The sequence below is a fragment of the Macaca thibetana genome, chromosome 1, assembly GCF_024542745.1.
Source record: "Macaca thibetana thibetana isolate TM-01 chromosome 1, ASM2454274v1, whole genome shotgun sequence".
NCBI lineage: Eukaryota > Metazoa > Chordata > Mammalia > Primates > Cercopithecidae > Macaca > Macaca thibetana.
Window position 1 is genome coordinate 118,275,506 of NC_065578.1, and position 21,202 is coordinate 118,296,707.

A 21,202-nucleotide genomic window follows, 5' to 3' on the forward strand; every position below is an offset into this window, starting at 1 on the left:
AATATTTTATTTAGGTTTTAGATTATCTACAGATTTCAATTATCTTGGTTGTCTCTTGTTAGTAAGAATAATGGCAAACTGGCTTTAATCTCAAACCATAATTATTTTCTTTTATGAGTTGCATCCATTGTCTCCCTTATTTTCTCTACCTTTCAAATCTGAAGTGTGCACAGGTTTTATACAAAACACATTAGGTACAAGAGTCTTTATTCTCACACAGTCTACTTGTCAGCCCACAACCAATACCACATTGGTTTAGTCTGGTCTAGACTAGTGTTCTGAACACTGAAGATTATAATAAGAGGTGGTGACAGCAAAGATGGTAGTTTCCTTCTACGATATTGATGTCAGACATTTTCAGAAATAATTTGAACATTCCTAACTCATGCTTATTGGAATTTTATGACTTTCTCCCTCATAAATCTAATCCATGCTCAACTGTTTTTATTTCTAGGCCATATAACCCTTTACAAGGTAATAAGTACTGTAATTTTACTACCCACTGTAAAAAATAACACCCTATTCTTAGTTTCAGTAAATCCTCATTGATTCTAAGATTTGAATATTGGTGATCTAATCTCTATTCACCCTATCTACCAATGTAACTTCAATTATTTCCCCTTTTGGGATTTGCATAGACCCAAATGGCCTAAAATTTTAGGCTGTTTATAAATAATCACATATAAAAACTAAAACAATCTAGGCTAAATTATCATGAGTTAATCTGATGAAAAAGGGAAGCAGGAAATAGAAAGTTAAGACAATAATTTTGTCTTCATAACATTATTTATCTGTAGCTCTCTCCAATGTAAACTCCTTCAGGATAGAAGCTAGTTTTTATTCATTTTTAGCTCTGCCCCCAACCACCTCTTGCTCCCGACTCACTTCACCCCAGTACAGTGATTCTCAAACATCTGTACATCTAGATCACCTGAAGGGTTTATTAAAATTGATTACTGAGCCCTACTCCTGGAGCTTCTCATTCAGTAGGTGTGGGGTGGAGTCTGCGGATATGCATGTCTAATGAGTTCCCAGGAGACTCTGATGCTGCTTGTCTGGGAACCATATCTGGAGAACCACTTGCTGCCTCAGCATATAGAAGGCTTTCACAAAATGTTGGTTGCATTGAACTGAAGCAACCTACTTGAAAGGAAGACATTAGACAAAGAGTCTAGGAAGATCAGTATATTAGTTGGGGTAGTACCTAAAGTACTGGAACCCAGAGATCCCAAGACAAAATAGCTTAAATATGATAAAAGTGATTTATCACGCAACAGTCCAGAGATAGGTGAGTAGTCCGGGGTAGAAAGGTAGCTGTGCTTGCTGAGTCCAGAAACCCAGGCTGAGGGGTTGACTCTGTCTACCTTTCCTTTCTGGTTTCCAGCAATAGGTCAAACATGCTGTTCCAGGATGTGTGGGCAAAGAAGAACACTTTGCTTTAAAAAAGATGTGACTTTGAAATTACACACATCACTTTTGCTCATATCCCATTGGCTAGAACTAATTTACAGGCCCATACTTTGCTATAGGGGTAGGGTGGGAAATTTAGTCTCTACCTTGGGCTATGTGCTCTGCTAAAATTCAGAGTGAGGGTTCCATTACTAAAAAGTGATATGGACAGGACACAGCGAAATACTGGATAGAAGAGGATGATCTCCCTGCAAAGGCCCCAGCCTCAAGCCTGGATCCTGCAGCCCTAAATGAGAATAGGCATTCCTGTTTTTATGCCCCAAAAGTTGCCTTTTGGTCCGCCATGCCCCCTGTCCTGCACCCATATAAGCCCTGAATCCCAGGCTCCAGGGACAGACCAGCAAGCCAGCAGACCAGATGATGGACAGTGGAACAACACGGCAGAGAAAAAGAGAAGAGGAGGAACATCTGAATGCCAAGAGAAGTTCAGCTGGGGGCAGTCAGAAAGGAGTCCAGCTGCTGGGCGGCCCAACTCCAGAGGAAGATCACCTTCCCATTCCATCCCCTTCTTCCAGCTCCCCATCTATCTCACTGAGAGCCACCTCCACCAGTCAATAAAATCTTGCATTCATCCTCAAGTTTGTGTGTGACCTGATTCTTCCAGGACACTGGGCAAGAGCTTGGGATAAAGAAGGCTGTCACACTGGCCCTCTGCCCTTGCAAAAAGGCAGCAGGTCCACTGAGCTGATTAACATTCAAGCTGTCTGCAATGGCAAAGCTGAAAGAGCTTTGTAGTACTGGGGTTGCAGGTACCCACCCCTAGATACTAATGTGGGGCCAGACCCAAAAGCGCTCTCCCTGGGCCCTGCACGTGCCCATCCGTATGCTCCCACTCTGGCTAGGGATTTGAGCAGTAAGGTGACCGAACAGGTGAGCCACACCCCTGTCACACATCCTGCGAGAGGTATCAGGGAACTCTTCCACTTCAAAAGGAGGGAAAAGAGACTGTATACTGGCGGATAGTTGGCAGTCTCTGTCACAAAAACTTTATGGCAAATATATGTGCAAAGTGACAAAAATCTGAGTAATAAATACAATAAGAGTTCTCTATGTATTTGTACATATTTTGGGGGGAAATTGAGATAGGGAAGCAATTACGCTTAATACAGATGTTGTTAATTTGGTATTAATATGGATCTAAATGCAAGACCCTTTCCTTTATTTCAACATGTCAATATGCCAGCATATCAAAGGAGCATGAGAATGTCCTGTCCTCACCAGAGGAGCATGGAGGAACACATGGTTTGGTGAATATGAAGTTGTAGGTGTGAGAAATGCATGGAAGTCCAGAATGGAAGTCTCGATAGTGGCTGGGGCGGAAAGAACAATGGGACTGACAGTGGGTAAGAGTGAGACACACGGTGGTAGGTTTTGCAGAATAGCAGGAGGAGAGGAAGAGCACAAGAGACACTCATTTACAATATAAGTGTGTGGTGTTAGACATCAAGGGAGACCATGGAAGAGAGTAATGTAACCTACATAGGAGGCAGGGAAAAGCTTGACAGGAACATTTTACACGTGACAAACAGCAACAACAGCATGGGCAGGAGTTCTGAAGCACCAAGCTAGAAGAGTGCCAAAGTTGAAAAGGGCTCAGGAAGGGGTTTGTTTTGTTTCTTTAGCAAAAAGCAGAAAAAGCAATAGATAAGAGAAACGGCAGCAGTAGCTGAATTGGGCATCAACCTAGATACAGGGAAGGGGGAGGAGATGAATTCAGGATGCCCCAGAGGCAAAAGCAAATGACCATTATGCATAAATGTGGATGCACACTAATCACCAGGGAATTCTTTGTCTTTGTGCTGAGTTTGAGGAGCTTTAAAGATGACTAGAAAACAGCAAGTAGAAAAGGAAGGCACAGAAAAAATGAAATAATAATAATTTACTGAGGAATCAGCAACCTCAGAAATTCTATTTGTTAATTTTTCTATAAGGGGCCCCAGAGAGGAAACTATAATAAAATAATTTTGTGGCCTTCATCCTCATGAGTACTCACCTCCTCCTTCAGTTCAGGAACTTTCTTCTGGAATATTGCTGAGGAACAACACCTTTCCTGCTCACTAGCCGTCTGGTTCATGGCGGGAACGCTTCTCTCCCCAGGGCTGGTTCCCACAGTCATGTCTGAATAAGCCACACAGTCGCTCATTAAAACCAAAAATATCGTTACAGAAGCCTCTTTTTGGGGGAGGCTACTGCAAATTCAGGGAACTCGCTGAACAACCTATTTACTATTGTTCTCAATGGGTTTCCCTACAGAACAGGCTGGTGTGGGGAGATCTGGTGGTAAAGGCCAAGCACGTAGCACTTCTTCAGCACTGCATTTACAGATAGGAAATGAGACATGGCTGTCTTCCCAGGAAGAGCCTGTATTTTTATATTACTCACAAAAAGGGAAATCTGTAAAATCAGACCATTTTATCTTAGTCATATAAAGTCACATCATTTGATTTTTAGAAACACTTAGAAGAAAAGGATGACTATAGGCCTGCTTTACTATGTGCATAGGTGGGTAGAAGTGAGGAGGGCGTATTATAAAATGAGTTTGCATTCCATAGAGCCAACATGGTTATATCAAATATTAAATATTTTATTTATTCAAGGACTACTAAGTGATTGTGACATCTAGAGGCCACATTCCCAATAATTAAGAGTAAATGCCACAGCTAATGCACAGGAGAGGGACAAGACTCAGAAGACTTTGGTTATAATTCCTATTCGACCTCTCACTGGCTTTCCATGTCCATCTCCACATAGACAAGGAGCCTGAGGGTAAAGACTGTGTGTCATTTCTAATTCTTGGTGCTTGGACTGTACCTGCAAAACAGGCACTCCACAAATGCTTGTTCACTGAGTATATTAGGTGAATCCACATGGAACTGCCAGTGTTTTGGGTAAAAAATAATAATCAAATATTATAATTTCATATGACTCAACTTAATATTTCCATCTAATTTTGTCCACATATTGTATGAATTTGCTTTTCCCTAAATGCGCTCATGTTTCTGTGCCCTACTTTTTTATTGAAAAGCCCTGTCTCCTGTCCTATATCAATCATATTCCTTCCTTGAACATTCTTGTGAATTACTCATTCCCAGGCACACCCAGCAGTTGCTAGCTGGTATCTCTGTGTGTCTTCCTCTAAACTGTAATCATATTGCATTTCCTCAGTGCCCACCCAAAAATTTGTCATAATGTTGAATTACCTATCTAAGGATAAAGTCACTATAGCTCTGAAACCCAGTTTCCTTCCTAGAGAAAGAAGAGAATCCCTGCCTGGCCAATATAACAGAATATAACAGAATTCTTGAGAGTTAACATATGAGGACTTAAAATGACTAACAGTAAAGCCTCCAGGTTGTTCTTCTTAAAGGGGGTGGTTTGAAAGTGTTAAGTGCTAGTGATAGGCAATTTGTTTTCAGCTCAGTCTCAGGGAGGGATTGACTCTTCCCAGCCAAAACATTTCAAAAGATGCACCCAGTTGACAGACTGAAAAGAGAATGTTGATCACATAGGGAGGACACACAGTCAATGAGAACACAGACAGAGTCCTTGTGTTAAAGAGAAAGAGACCAAGAATTTCACATGCACAATTATTTCCTTTAACTTGTAACAGGGGCACATAGCACTTGACAGGGTGAACTGAAAGAAATCAAAGGCTGCATTTGAAAGCAAACTAAAGACTGCTCTGTGTACAAATGAAGAACTTTTCGGGGAATAATTATAACAGCATTAAAGTAAGGAGAGGGGAGGGGGAAAGGAGGCAAGGAGGGAGAAGTGAGGGTAAAAATATCATGGGACACACAAGAGAGTATCACAAGTACTTGGAGAAGATTCTAGACTCAATGAAAAGCGGCAGACTACTCCCTTGGGCATAATAGTTAAGGGATATTTCTTCATTCTTAATTAGGAGAAGCTAGAGACTCATAATAAATATGTTACTTTTGGCAAGTTGCTGACTGTTACTTTAAAAACTGGTATCAATAGTTCCTATCTTATAGAGCTGACATAAACATGAAATAAGATATTGAACATAAATACACTTATAAAGTGCTCAGCATATGGCAAGTATATAATACATATTGGAATAGCTCTTATTATTTAATATTCTTTGGCAAACTATATTGTCATTCTCAAGTAATGCTTTTACTATCTTCGTGAATTGCCCAGTTGAATAACTCTCTAGGAAGAGTCCTGAACTTTAAATATTTGACCTATTATTAAGCAAAACCAGTAAACGGAATACTGAAGAAGCAGTATCCATAGATGGTTCTATGACAGAAGTGTTCTCCATCTGTATTTATTCACTATGGTAAGCATAAACCACATGAAGCCATGGGGCACTTGAAAGTGCTGCTAAGGAAGCAGTTTTTAAAATTTAATTATTTCAGTTTAAATGGACACATACTATATTGGACACTGTTGCCCCCATACATACCAAAAGACCTATACAGGTCACTGTTGGCCTAGTGTGGCTCTGGATTAGGTGACCTGGATTTGAAACCACAATCTTCCCTTTAGAAGCTGAACTACTTTAAGCAAGTAACTCAGCCTCCCATGCCTCCTCAGTTTCAACTTTCACAATCTGAGGTTGATAACAGTATCTACTTTATTGGCTTATAGATTAAATTAGAGAATGCAAATAAAGCGATGGTTCTCAAAGTTCAGCATGCATCAGTATCACCTGGAAGGCGAAGACACCAATTGCTGGGTTCATCCTCCAGGTTTTTTATTCAATAGGTCTGAGGTAGAGTCAGATAATCTGCATTCCTAATGAGTTCCCAGGTGATGCTCATGTTGCCAGTCTGGGGACCACACTTGGAAAAACACTGTTATACGCCATTTAGTGTGGTGCCTGATAAACAATGAGAACTCAATAGTGTTATAAGAAGCATCTTGATGGTGTACATCAGGAGGGCTTTTGCAAAAAAAAAAAAAATTCAGCTTTATTAGAAATCTCTAGCCCATTTTCTGACATGTACTTTTGATAAATGTTTATGAGTCACCTACAAAGGGCAAGACACCCCCACTGTGTTGTGTCAAAGTGGGTTTGAAGCAGGGTTTCAGAGCACCAAGTTACATGACCATGATTATTACCATCTGAAATATTTTTTTACCATTTCAACTTTCTACAAAACATACAGGAAAAAATAAAAATTAAGTTTCTCTCCAATTTTTCATGTCCATTAGAAAGATTGTGAAGGTCCTGTAAACGATAGGTGGAAGGGATGTGAAAATAGATCTAGATTCTATGCTTGGCTCTTTAATCAACTTCCTGATATCACTAGGTGTGATGGATAATTTTTTTTTTTTTTTTTTTTTTTGAGACGGAGTCTCGCTCTGTCGCCCAGGCTGGAGTGCAGTGGCGCGATCTCGGCACCCCCCACCACGCTCGGCTAATTATTTTTTTTTTTTTTGTATTTTTAGTAGAGACGAGGTTTTCCCCGTGTTAGCCAGGATGGTCTCAATCTCCTGACCTAATGATCCGCCCGCCTCAGCCTCCCAAAGTGCTGGGATTACAGATGTAAGGCACTGCACTCGGCCGTGATGGATAATTTTATGTCAACTTGACTGAGTTAAGGGATATCCAGATAGCTGGTAAAGCATTACTCTGGGTGTGTGTGTGAGGGTGTTTCTGGAAGAGATTGGCCTTTCAATCAGTAGACTCAATAAAGGAGATACACCCTCATCAATGTGGGCTGACATCCAATCAGCTGAGGGACTGACTAGAACAAAAAGACAGAGGAAGGGCTAATTTGCTGTCTTCTAGAGCTGGGACTTCACCTTCTCCTGCCCTAGGACATCAGAGCTCCTGGTTCTCAGGCCTTCAGACTCTGGGACTTACAGTGGCCCCCAGGTTCTCAAGCCTTCAGCCTTGGACTGACAGTTATGTCATTGGTTCCCCTGGTTCTCCAGCCTGAGGACTTGGACTGCATCACACCATCATCTCTCATGGGTCCAGCTTGCACATAGCCTATCATGGAACTTCTCAGCGTTCATAATTGGGTGAGCTAATCCCCATAATAAATCCTCTAATATACAGATATATATCCTATTGGTTCTGTTTCTCTGAAGAATCCTGATTAATACTGATTAACCAGGCAAGATTCTCTTAATAATTATGGGCCAAGTTTGGACCTGAACAGTTCGGTCACTTAAAAAAAAAAACAACAGGTTGCAAACAAGTCCACCCTCACCAATGCATAGACTTTGGTCCCTGGAAGTTATCACAAGTTATTTGTTTTTCTCCTCTGAGATTCTTTCCATAGTGCCTTAGTTTTTTGGAGGAAAGGTATTGCAAGGGGGTAAAAAACCACACAAACAGATAAACAGATAATTGGCTTGATAGATCTACCTTTAGTTTTGTCATTTTCCAGTATTCATAATCCTTTCAAAGTTTCCTTTAAAGGGGAAAAAAAGAGGCCTGTAAGAAATAGCTCAAAGAGGTTCTAGGATTTATAGACATCCCATTCCAATATAAGATACAAAAGGCAAATAGATCTACCTTTAATTTTGTCATTTTCCAGTATTCATAATCCTTTCAAAGTTTCCTTTAAAGGGGAAAAAAAAGAGGCTAGTAAGAAATATGCTCAAAGAGGTTCTAGGATTTATAGACATCCCATTCCCATATAAGATACAAAAGGCAAAATGTTTCCTTTTCCCATGATCCAGGCTAGTTCCAAGAATCCTAAAAAGGATCTTTTAATTCGGATTCTGAGATGTGGTGTTTTGTGGATTTACATGTGTTCTGACACGAGGACCACTCTACTTCCTTAAGAAACATGAGCAAAAATGCTTTGCTCAACAACCTAGTTAGGTATGTACAAATGGTGATCATGGTCCTTACTGACAAAAAACTTATAAGCAATTTCTATTACAAAATCGATATTCCTAACAGGTCTTGTTGTATAAGTCAGGATTATCATTTTCATTTTCAAGTGTCAGAAATAGAAGTGCAGAAAAGCTAGGTTTTAGGGTGACATTACTTAACTGAGGTAGAGGCAAGATGAGAAGCTGTCAGTCATTGGGAATATCTGATTTATCAGTCTTCACTGCTGTTGTAGACTGGCAGAACCTATTTCAAAGTGTTTCTGCAAAAAGCATAGAGGAGAGAACTTGGGACCTGCCTTGGGGATTGTGATGGGGAAATGTGACCACGGTTGTCTGAATCCAGATTTTAAGTTCGCATCTATTGGCTGAATTGATGATATAAACGTCATCAGTCGTTCCAATACCCACCTTCAAAATCAGAATGTTGAGAGTCTAAAAAATGCTACCTTTCAGCATTTTTATTTTTTGGTACTGATGAAACAAGCACTATTCTTAAGAAAAGGGGTAAGAGTTTTACTCTCAGATTTGCTTCTCTTATGGAGTGATATCGTACAAGCTAATTGGATTCTCTCAGCCTCACTTTCCTCATGTGTAAAATGACACTAATTCTCCTAATTCATAGGGGGTTGGTGAGACTAAACTGAAATGAATGCAAGAAAGTACTTATTAAGAATATAATTCAGGGACTTGGGCTCTTGTACAGTAAATAAATCAAGTCAAAATAATGCAACCTCCTTAGAAGATCATATCCCATATCTCTGAATTAAAAAACAAATTATTGCTGGAACAGTTGGTGTCATCTCTTGGAAAACAAGTTAATCAACTTAAATATATTAAATCAGGCACCATCTCAGTGACAAACTATAAGAATGGACTTGTTTTTATGAGATCTGAATACAAATTAGTATCTGATCAAATGGCATCTCAAGAATTAAACATCTAAGAACTCTATATATTGCTTTATAAAAGGGTTGAAGTAGATAAAGTGTGCATCTGTTACACTAAGTACTCCAGAAAGAAGCACAAATGACACTCCATTTCCCAAATTACTCCTTACCTCAATCACATTTGTGTAGGCCAAGGAGTGTGCCTCAATAATTGGGGATTCAGACAGCTATGCCTTCTTTATTTATTTATTTATTTTTTTTGTTGTTCACAGCATTTTGTTGATGGGGTTTGGAACACTGTCGTATTTCAAAGCTACAAAGCAATATTCATCAAATAAAGCCAATAATCAGCTATACCAAATTAAATGTCCCAAAACTATAACTTTTTCTTGTGAGGAAAGCTGCCGTTATCAGAATGCATGGAGTGCAAGGCACAAAAGCCTTACTGTGATTCGTTGAAACTTCCTATAGAAAACCTACCAATTTCTTCACCTCCTGGCACACAGGGTATGCTAATTCTTTGGCTTTTGCTGATCCAATTTGTAAAACTTTCTCTAAATGGTCCTTGTCCAGCTTCAGTTTTTCAATTTCACGCTTAATTGGGGCAAACTTCTCAATCACAGCATCTGCCACGGCCAGCTTGTAGTGAGCAGTGTCCATGCCTGCGCTGCGGCGCACCACTTCCTCCACCGAGAGCCCCGTCACCGCGGCGTGCACTGCCACCATGTTGGACACGCCAGCGCGGCCAGCCGGGTCATAGGTGACCTCCGAGGTGAAGTCCGTCACAGCCTTGCGGAATTTCTGCACTATCTCCTCTGGGCTGTCTGTTATTCGGACGGTGGCCAGTTTGTCAGGGTCTGATTTCGACATTTTGGCAGAAGGATCACGGAGGGATTTTACCTTCTTCATGGATGCTAGGTTAAAAACACCAACACACACATACCCAAAACAAAAACAAAACAAACAAATCACCAAGATGTATATACTGACAGTTCCGAACTTGCAATGGTTTGAATTATGATTTTTCAAATTTACAGTGGTATAAAAGTGATATCCATTCAGTAGAAACTGTACTTGAAATACCCACAAAACCATTTTGTTTTTCACTTTCAGTATAGTATTCAATAAATTACATGAGATATTCAATACTTTGTTGTAAAATAGGCTTTGTGTTAGATGATTCTGCCCAATTATAGACTAATGTAAGTGTTTTGAGCACGCTGAAGGTGGCTAGGCTGAGCTGTGATGTTCAGTAGGTTAGGTGGGTTAAATGCATTTTTGATTAACAGGGTTTTCAACTTACAATGGATTTATCAGGATGTAACCCAATTATAAGTCAAGAAGCATCCGTTTATACTTTGTAAATTATGTACTACTTTTTAAATATTATTTTAAATTTTTTGTCTCTTCCATACTTTTAAAATAATTTTAGTTACCCTTTCCAATAACTCAACATCTTTTTCAGTAATCCAATGTGGTCTACCTACTAGTCCTACACTAGAGAAAACAATGAGGACTCTAGTTACAGATCCTGAATCCTGTCTACAAGAAAGCTGAGGTTAGTCCCAAGAAAGGTCCAAGCCTGTCTATTGTCCAATCCTCTCTTTAGAATATACCCTGATGTAACAATTATAAGTTTGTTACTTACTTAGAACGGACTTGGGCACTGGAAAGAACTCCCCATACTTCTTGTTGAAACCTTCTGCTAGGTCCTGAACTAGTTCCATGTGCTGGACTTGATCCTCCCCAACAGGAACGTGTGTGGACCTTTAATAAAAGACAGACAGAAAAACACAGCAAGGCTCTTTCTTAGAGACAGAAATGATATTGCAAGCAGCTGCATTTCCTGTGAATATTTCGCTGTTGGTGTTCAACAAATGTTCACCAACTATAGAGGGAATGTTTAGACCTAAGTCTTTATCTATGGATCAGACAAAAGCCAAAGAGATGTTTCTCTACTCTAGTTGTGTTTTTTCCATAGCAGAGGAATACAGCCATCAACACCAGAATAACAGGATCTTGCTGGGAGGGAGGAATGGGATTTTAAATAGCATATGCTCTAGGCACGATTGTGTTTTAAAACTACTCCTCATTCCCTCACCCAGTCAGCACATATTATCCCAGGCCTGACCAGATGCTTTTTACCTCAGAACTGTAGCTCACACTTGAAAGACACCCCACCCCACTCTTCAAATCAAAGGCGGCAGAAAGTTCTTCAGGCAAGAGTTTTTCCTCCCTGTCACATAGGGAGTAATTCAATATTCTTTTGCAGTAAGCTTCATTTGCAAGTACATTGCAATCACAGGACAATTAATATGTTGCAGAGAACTTAAAATCTACAAGTACAGTGTAGATGGCTATCAAAGAGCAAGTTGGAGAAAACATGAAGTACATTGACATTTATGTAAATTTTATAAGTGCATATGGAAATATATCTGTAGTAATAAGCATAAAAACATACTGGAAGCTCCTCCCCAAATTTATAATTGTAGCTGCTTCTAGAGAAGGTGGGAAGGAAATAGATCTGAAGAACAAAGGAGACTTGAATTTTATCTGTAATATTTCATTTTATTAAGAAATGAAGATGTGAAACCAAAAATATCAGAATATAGGGAATGACTTTATCATGACTTTAATCCCATATGTAAAGTTGGCAGTGTCAGATCATGACACTGCAAACTTTATTACATCAAATAAGGGAAGAATGAACCATTATAGAGAAGTCTTGATGAGGAAAATTTTATACTGAAGCCTTATGGAGGGATAAAAAACAGGCGATTTTATATATGTAATGCTTGGCTGGGAGTTTATACTTGATAATACAAGTAATACAGTGCTCTGAGGTTTTTTTAATCAAAGAAACAATATTGCTCCTGTGAAAAAAGTAGCGAGACATCATAGGCAAGTTTCTTACCCTTTCTAAGCCTTCGTTTCCTCTGTAAAGTGAGGGTCATGATGGAGCTTACCTCATACGGCTCTTTCATGGATTACAAGTATACTACTTGATAGTAATTAGCTCTATAAATGGTTGCTATTGATATTTCTCGCTCTCTATATATACATTCATTAATATCTGACATGATGAAGGACAAAATGGTAAAATAAAGATACTATAAAGAACCCTGATGAGGGGTACACTGACTTTTTCACACCGGATCATTTTCCTTTTTCAGAGCTGACATACCACAAATAAGAACGCATAATCCCAGAGATAGTCACAGACCTGGGCAGTGATCCTGATATGCATAGAAACCTTACTTGAAACTGACAGTTCACATATCTGATCAGGTAATCCCAAAATATAAATCGCATGTTACAGGAATTCTGAGAGCTCTTTTAATTTAAGGAAAACAAGAACAGAACAATCAATGGAAAGGCAAAATGTAAGGACCATGACAGCAGACCCAGAAGGTGTTTCTCTTCTTCTAAGGCCAATAAGTGAATGTTGACCAGGTACAGTGGCCCGTGCTTGTAATCCCAGCACTTTGGGAGGCCAAGGTGGGAGAGTCACCTGAGGTCGGGAGTTCGAGACCAGCCTGACCAACAGTGAAACCCTGTCTCTATTAAAAATACGTAATTAGCTGGGGGTAGTGGTGCATGCCTGTAATCCCAGCTACTTGGGAAGCTGAGGCAGGAGAATCGCTTGAATCCGGGAGGCGGAGGTTGCAATGAGCCGAGATTGCACCATTGCACTCCAGCCTGGGCAACAAGCGTGAAACGCCATCTCAAAAAATAAATAAATAAATAAAAAGTTAAAAAAAAAAAAATAAGTGAATGTGGGAAATTCTACAGAATAACTGTTAGGGCCATAACCACTGCTGTCTTCCACACAGCCTGGAGTAGAAAGCCACTGGATCAGTGAGTGACAAAAACAAAAATATTCCTTTTTATGTTTTCGTAAGCACTCATAGTCCTACATGATACTCCTTTCTGGGATGTACATGCAGACACCCCACCTTTGTAACTTTCTCTTCTTTGAGTGGACTTTGCTACACCTGTCTTGTAATTGTAGTTAGGCTGACATGCAGAGGTCACCTGGACACCCCCAAGCTAAAGTAGCCAACAGAGCAGGTTAAAAAGCAATAACAGTAGCCCATAGGAAATCGCAATGGACTGCAACTAACACAGAAAAAACAATTACCATAATCAATACACTTAAAGCACATCAAAATGAATATTTCCACATGTCAAAATGGTTCCAGATTCACAAAGCAACGAAACTAAACAGAAAACACATTTAGTTTTCATAATGACTCTGCATGCATCTTTGCCTGATGTCGGTTCCTTGCCTCTTTTCTAACAATTCTGTGGGGGGGGTGGGGGGGGGTTGGCTTTTTTTTAAAAAAAGGATTTAAAAAATTTTAATCTTTTTCACCTGCCCCTATTGCTCCACTTGGCTTTTTCATCTGATTTTAGTGTGTTTGTTTCTCGCCTTCCCTCCCTGTGCTCCTGCTGCTGCTTTCACCTCCTATAATTTATTTTGGCCTTTACTTCTCATCCAGTGAGTTTACACTTTACATTAATTCATCTTGTCTTTGATTCTACTCACTTAAGTGCCTTATTCTCTTCATATTTCCAGCCTTTCCCCTCAGTCTTCCTTTCACTTCAAATAATTTAGTGCTGTTCTTTAAAAATTTATATCCTGCATAATGATATCCATATTAATGTGTCTTCTCTTTTTTCTATTTTCCTTTTTTTTTTTAGTTACTGACTGTGCTTTCTTAGACACAACATAAAACAAAAGTCTTTCATAATTTTGATTGTTATAACTTCTGTCACATAATAAGGCCTCTGATCTCCTTCGGTGACTAAACCATTTTTCTTTTGCTTAGCTCCTTTTTGCATCTATGATTACTTAAGATCACCCCACCCTTCTGGCAGAATTAGTGTCCAGATGAATAATCATTACCTACATATATCTGCTCACAGAGATTTGTTGTCTTATTCTTTCTTTTTCTACTTTTTTTGGCTGTGTTGGTAACTTTTCAGTGCTGCTGCCTTTGACCAGCCCAGCTGCAACAGGAGTTCGGTGGTGTTTTCTTGTCATAAAGGATTCATTTCTCATCACTAGTTGCTTGTTGGATATGCAATAATGACTCTCTAATTCAGCAATTACTTACTGAAGACCCATGATGTGAAAGACCTGGTGCTGGGCACTGTGAAATATATAATGAAAGGTTTACTTTCTAAAGATTTAAGACCTCCAGGAGGAGAGATAATACCCAAGGAAGCTCTGAACTCTTCTGGCGAGTCCTCCTTCAGCATCCCCTACCTCAGTGAATGGCAATGCTATCAATCCAGTTGGGTAAGTCAGAAACATTGGGTCATCCCTGACACCTCCCTCTCATACACATCCAGTCCTATCCATTTTACCGCCTAAATGTTTCTTATATTTGTCTACTTTTCTTCCTCTTCACTGTCACCATCATGGCCCACATTAGACTATGAAATAGCCTCTAAACAGATTGCCCCAGATATTCTTGTCTTCCTAAAATTCATTCTCTATATTTTAATTCTCTTTTAAAAGAATGAGTCATATCAAATTCGCTGTATCCTTGAAATGTACAAATAGCTTCCTGTTGCTCTTTGGAGAGCACACTGGATTATCTGCTGACACCTCAGCACCATTCTCTCCCTTCCACACTACCTCTTGATTTTCAGGGGCTGGCAGCCTGCAAACTACATTTCTCAGACTGCCCTTCAGGAGGGTTCTGGTTTGGTATAGGCCTTTGCCTAATAGAAGTGAAGTGGAAAGAGAAGGATAAAAACCGTTGCTTAGGTAGAGTGGGTGAGTACGCGCCTATGAGCAGACTGCAGAAATGAGCAGCAGGTTCCTGAATCTCAGAAAAATCCAGGCTCGACTCTGGCCTCACAAAGAATGAAGCACTTCAAGAACCGGAAGTCTCCAAAGCAGCTATAGGAACTCTAGCATTCTTAGAAAAAGCTCTCAAATGCTGTTCTATGACAGTCTCAAAAAAAGAGAAATACTACTAATAATAAGCTCTCAAAAAGCTTATTTTCAGGCCGGGCGCGGTGGCTCAAGCCTGTAATCCCAGCACTTTGGGAGGCCGAGACGGGTGGATCACGAGGTCAGGAGATCGAGACCATCCTGGGTAACACAGTGAAACCCCGTCTCTACTAAAAATACAAAAACTTAGCCGGGCGAGGTGGCAGGCGCCTGTAGTCCCAGCTACTCGGGAGGCTGAGGCAGGAGAATGGCGTGAACCCGGGAGGCAGAGCTTGCAGTGAGCTGAGATCCAGCCACTGCACTCCAGCCTGGGTGACAGAGCAAGACTCCGTCTCAAAAAAAAAAAAAAAAAAAAAAAAAAAAAAAAAAAGCTTATTTTCAGTGGTCCTCAATGGCAGTAGCCTGATTCTTAGACATTATGATGACACCTCTTCTCTGACTCTACCAGCCTGAAGTATCCGAGCAATCATTTTGCTCTCTATACTTTCTGGGTTTTGGTTTGGTTTGGTTTCTGCCTGCAGTTTCTTGAAGACTCTGTTGTCTCATTTTTCTATATCATTTTTGCTTTCATTTGCAGTCTTTTTTTTTTTTTTTTTTTTTTTTTTTGCGATAGAGTCTCGCTCCATCACCCAGGCTAGAGTGCAGTGGTGTGCTCTCGGCTCACTGCGGCCTCCTCCTCCTGGGTTCAAGCAATTCTTGTGCCTCAGCCTCCCAAGTAGCTGGGACTACAGGCACACACCACCATGCCCAGCTAATATTTTGTATTTTAAATAGAGACAAGGTTTCACCATTTTGGCCAGGCTGCTCTGGAACTCCTGAGCTCAGGTGATCTGCCTGGCAGGGCCTCCCAAAGTGCTGGGATTACAGGCATGAGCCACTGTGCCCAGCCAGTTTCCAGTCTTCTTATCCTCTTCCCAAATTTTTCAAATTCTTGAGAAAGATAATCTGATTTGCCCAGATACTCACTTTCATCTCTATCTGAATGAACTTAGTGGAATCTCTCTGAAACTTCATTTCCTCATCTGTAAAGTGGGGATAATACCATCCACTTATTTTATAGCCCTATTGTGAGAACCGAACAGATAATGAGTGTGTAGCAGTTAGTAGATGACTGGCAAATAATGCTCAACACATGTAAAGTCCTTCCTTTCCTTTCCCTCAAGGCCATGTATAGTGCCTTTTCCCGGATCAGTGGCATTGTAGGTACTTAGCAACTATTTGTTGTTTATTAATAAAAATTATATGTGTGTGCCTTTACGTGTATGTGTGTGTGTATGCATATATATACACACATATATATATATAAAACACATATACATACACACACAGAGAGAGAGAGAGAGAGAGAGACATATACAGAGAGAAAGAGGAGAAAGAAATATTTACTTAATATATAGTCAGCTATTTGAAATTAGGCATTTGGAAAAATAATACAGATGCAGAATAAAAACTATGAATACTTGCTATTTTTGAGCATTGGAATATTTTGTCTGTATTCAAATTTCTTGTGCTTATCATACTCTGCAGTTAAAGATGGTCTCAGCTGTCCATTCCTGGGTTCCTTACCAAGTTCCGCCAAAACATTTACATAAATCTTTTATAAACTTATCTGAATGGCTCCTCTTCCATTCCTTTCTATTATGTTTGTTCTCTGACCCACCATGCCACTCATTCTGATGATGATTTTGATAAAAGGAAACACTAATATTTGGCTTGCATCAAAATTTTATGAAGAGGTTACATGTAGATTTGCTGGTAGGGAAAAAAACACAGATGTTTTATCCACCCTTCATTCTACCATCCTACCTATCTACATTTATAATACAAATATTCAGAGACATTCTGGCAATGATCTTTTTCAAAATCCAGAAATGTCTGGAACAAAGCAAAATAAAAACAAATAAAAATACCCTCAAGTGCTTCATCTCTGTTACAGGGAAAACAATGATGTAGCCTAAAAATCAAACCTGAGTTTGAGTCCTGACTCTGCTGCTTATTATCAAGCAATTAGGAGCTTCTAAACTTGAGAAGAAACATAACGAGACAAATACAAAATGTACATTAGCAGAAAAAGTGCTGTAGACCCATAGTCTTGCCTAGATGTTCCAAAGTCGACTAACTGGCTACACAACTTCGGGCAAGTTGTTAAACCCACATTGGGCTGCACTTGTAAAGCAATAGAATTAAAGAAGAGGCTCCTTAAAGCTCCTTTCCATCCTTTGCTTCACGGTATCATTAAGAGTGCAGTCATTCTTGTTAAAGTTTACGCTTTTCCATAGCCCTAAGCTCAGAGGACTCTCCCATTATAGCTCTTCAACTGTTAAGGAAACCTACCATGCTCATGTGTTTTCTTACTCTAGTGCTGACAATTCTCAGCTTTTGTTTTTTGTTTTCGTTTCTGGAGCCAAGGTTTCACTATTTTGCCCCGGCTGGGCTCAAGTGATCCTCCCGCCTCAGCCTTCCAAGTAGTTGGAACTTCAGGCATGCAACACGATGCCTGGCTAGCCTTTGGTTCTATAAAGAAGTAGGTCTTGAAACAAAATTAGACAACATTGTAATCATCAAAGACATAGTCATCATTAGTCATAACCAAGTAACAGCTCCTAGTCAGAGTACTGCCTGGCCTATATTTCATTTTAATCCTCTAATAATCCTGTGCTTAATAATTATTCCCATTTTACAGGTGAGAAAATCAAGTTTCTTCACAGAACCTTTTCAAGCAAATATCCTACCTCTCTAGAAATTGTATTATTAAGACTTTCATTATACTTTCATTTGTTACTTATTGGAGAATATTGTTCTAGCTTTTTAAATAAGTCAAAAGCTACTAATTACAAATAATAAATGTTATCAAGAGTCCAGCATACAAGTTAATACAACAAACAGACAAATAATCCTTGCAAGTTTTCATCAGAATTGAAGATAGGCTGCATGTACTCATGGACATTCCCTGTTTGTAGAGCTAAGCAGCTGCCCTTCTGGCTGTTTCTGTCATAATTGCACAAGGGCTCTGGAGTCATGCCACGAGGTACAGATACTGTCGTCTTCATGCTGTTATCAGACTTCCATGCAAAGAACTGTAGTTCACAGCTTTAGGGGTAAGGGATGCAAAAACATTGGTGAAGTGTCTTCTTTTCCCAGAAGCTTTCACAGTAGCATGGCCCTAAGTGCATGCCAATTGGGAGGCTTTATCTCTAGAAGGCCAAATGGGGGTCAGAGGAGGCTGATGAGGGGTTAGCATGGAAGAATTGAGAGGGGGATGAAATCAGAAGCCCTGGCCAGTAGTACAGCAAGTGCAGGGATCAGCATCCTCAGGTGTATATATTTTTTAGGACTTTAAGTGGCAGCAGTAGCTGACTGGATGGATTATGGGTCCAGGAAAAGTACAAGTACCCTATATCATATTTTAAAAACTCACTCTCAACCTGTAGGTCTAATACAGTGGCTATTTAAATTTAATTAAAATTAAATAGAAGGTAAAGTTCAGTTCCTCTGTGGCACTAGCAACACTTCAGGTGCTCAACAGCCACACATGTGGCTACTGGCTACAGGATCTAGCACAGACATAGAATATTTCCATAAACACAGAGAGTTCTATTGGACAGCATTGCTTTAGAGTCTAGAATATATTAAAAAATCAACATTTAAAATGTTTGAAGTTTAATCATCACTGGGGAAATATATATGGCATACTGGTTATGAGCACAGACTCTGTATCCAAACTTCGTGGACTCAAATCCTGGCTCCAAGCTTTGCTAATTATATGACTTTGGGCATGCTATTAACCACTCTGTCCCTCAATTTCTCCATCTGTAAAACTGGGACAATAAGAGTGCAAATTTTAGAAGGTTGTTGTAAGGGTTGATGTATGTAAAGCACTTACAATGGTTTCCAACACGTTGTAAGTGCTATTTAAATGTTAGCTCTTAATATTATTAGTTTCTCACAGAAACATACTTCTATAATGTAGTACCTATTTCTGGGGAATAGATATAAACTGATTCAGATGTCTGACCCTTTCTGCACTTCCCCCTGCCCATGAACCAAGTCTGTATTGAACAGGTTAAAACACTCTCTAGTCACCATGAGTATGTACAAGACCAGGGTGAACTCTCTTCTTACTTGTACAACAGAATGTCAGCCGCCTGGAGTACTGGGTATGTGAGCAGGCCCCCCGTGCCATCGTGCTTCTGCTTGGTAGTCTTTGCCTGTGAGAGGTGAAAAGAAAGGAGGGTTAGAAATCTGAAATCTGACTTGAACCTAATTATACTGCTAAATTAAGAAAATTTTAAAACAAGCAAACTGTGATCTGCAGCCACCTGTAATAACATTATATGTGGGTTCCTTTTTAGCAACTCTAGCCATCTTCTGGCTCGCTTGTCTTCACGCTCCAGGCTGAGGCAGGAATAAGGACAGTGTATTTCACCACTGCCCCTTTAAAGGATCCTGCCCTGCTACTATTTCTTATTTATTTTATTAAAGTAAGGATACAGGCATTTATTGGTTCCAAATCGGATAAATTCCAGATTTCACAGACAAGGTCACAAATTATCATGAAATTAAATCTCTACAAATTAACTGCAGTTAATATCAAAAGCCCTATTGTTTATATGTGGAAACTTCCCAAAAAGTCTCACAGCATGCTACTGAGAAAACTGGAATGTTCCCTTAAAATCACATTTAAATAACAAAAAACAAAAAATCATGGCATTTAAAATAAAACTAAGTGAGAGAAATTTTCATCTAACCAATCCTAATGACCTGTCTTGATCCTTAGGTGATTAAGCATGCCCCAATGAACAGTACAGGTTGTATAGACCAAAACAGTTCCTTAATGGAGAAGTTGATGGAAACACCTGAGATGATATTAGAAACATTTAATAACTGGGTAGCAATAGATGTCGACTATAAACTACTACTGTGTACTCAGTAAACATGATCCTAATGATGCTAACTCCCTTGCTGCGGCTGCACATTGCTGACATGTCGTTTGGTTCTCTGAGTAGAGCTATTTATCAGATGAGAATACTCTGTGCAGTTTCAAGGCCTAAGGTATAGCATCTCTTGTAAAAATAAATGGATGCTTTGGTATGTAGACAAATCTTACCCATTTAGTTAATGTGAATCATTTCCTTCAAGTCTGATTATTTCAAAATGAACTGGGCAACTGAATTTATAAACTTGTTTTATTCCAGGGACCAAGCTCATGAGCTTACAAATTTGGGGTACCCCTACCAAGGTGCAGACACACTTTTTAAGGCTCAATCTGAAAACACAACAGCTTCTCTCTTTAGTCATCTTAATTTTGGTGTTTCATAATTTAGTTACAAACTTTTCTGAGTATACTTCAAGTGGTTTCTGGCTTATAGCAACCAATGCACTAGGCCATTCAAACGAAATTTGAATGTTTGAACATACAATCTCTTCACTACATCCCCTAATTACAAAGTTCATGATAAAGGCTAGTTCACAATTATCACCAGGTAAAGATAATGAAAGTTTAATTTGGAAATGTGCAAATTGGAAAAGAACCCAATTTTTAAAAGTTGCCATCCCAATTTATAGCCTTTTCATATTAGTGTAATGGACCTTGAAATTACAAGGGAGAGGGAAAATGTGGAGAGCATTAATATTTATTGAGTGCCTATTATGTGCTCCAGATGTTTTACATATATGTTACTGATTAATCCTCTAAATAACCCTGACCTCAGCAACCCTCACCCCACCCTTCTGTGCCACTATTCTACCTTTTGCTGTCCCAATGGAAACCAAGCTAGATGCCCTTATCAGATCCTCCATGGCACTGGAATCCAGCCCTCAGAGCGCTTCTTACACTTTCTTATTACTTATTTAATTGTCTCTTCCCAAACAGACTATAAGCCTCATGAAGGGGGCTACTTCTTATTGACTGCTATTATCTCTAGCACCTAATATGACGTAAGACTCACAGAAGATATTACTAGTATTTAATTAGTATTAATGAAGGAATGACCACAGAAAACAGTGACATACCTGAGGATAAGACTGGGATTTGAAATTCATGTTTTTCCTA

At 39.5% G+C, this 21,202-nt stretch overlaps 1 protein-coding gene across 10 annotated transcripts in view; it reads right to left on the reverse strand.

Moving 5' to 3' along the window:
* Nucleotides 1-4,037: 4,037 nt before the first annotated feature.
* WARS2 (tryptophanyl tRNA synthetase 2, mitochondrial) overlaps nt 4,038-21,202 on the reverse strand; it is a 290,547-nt gene continuing 273,382 nt past the window's right edge. For 7 of the 10 annotated variants that reach the window (XM_050748784.1, XM_050748810.1, XM_050748775.1 and 4 more), the window contains 4 exons: nt 19,273-19,358; nt 10,831-10,949; nt 9,663-10,096; nt 4,038-8,015 (listed from right to left, as the gene is read on the reverse strand). In XM_050748784.1, coding sequence (XP_050604741.1) covers nt 7,995-8,015; nt 9,663-10,096; nt 10,831-10,949; nt 19,273-19,358 — 660 coding nt within the window. In that variant the 3' untranslated portion in view covers nt 4,038-7,994. Of the gene's footprint in view, nt 8,016-9,410; nt 10,097-10,830; nt 10,950-19,272; nt 19,359-21,202 lie in introns of those variants that run through there. The other 3 variants (XM_050748815.1, XM_050748767.1, XM_050748758.1) reach the window with 2 other exon arrangements.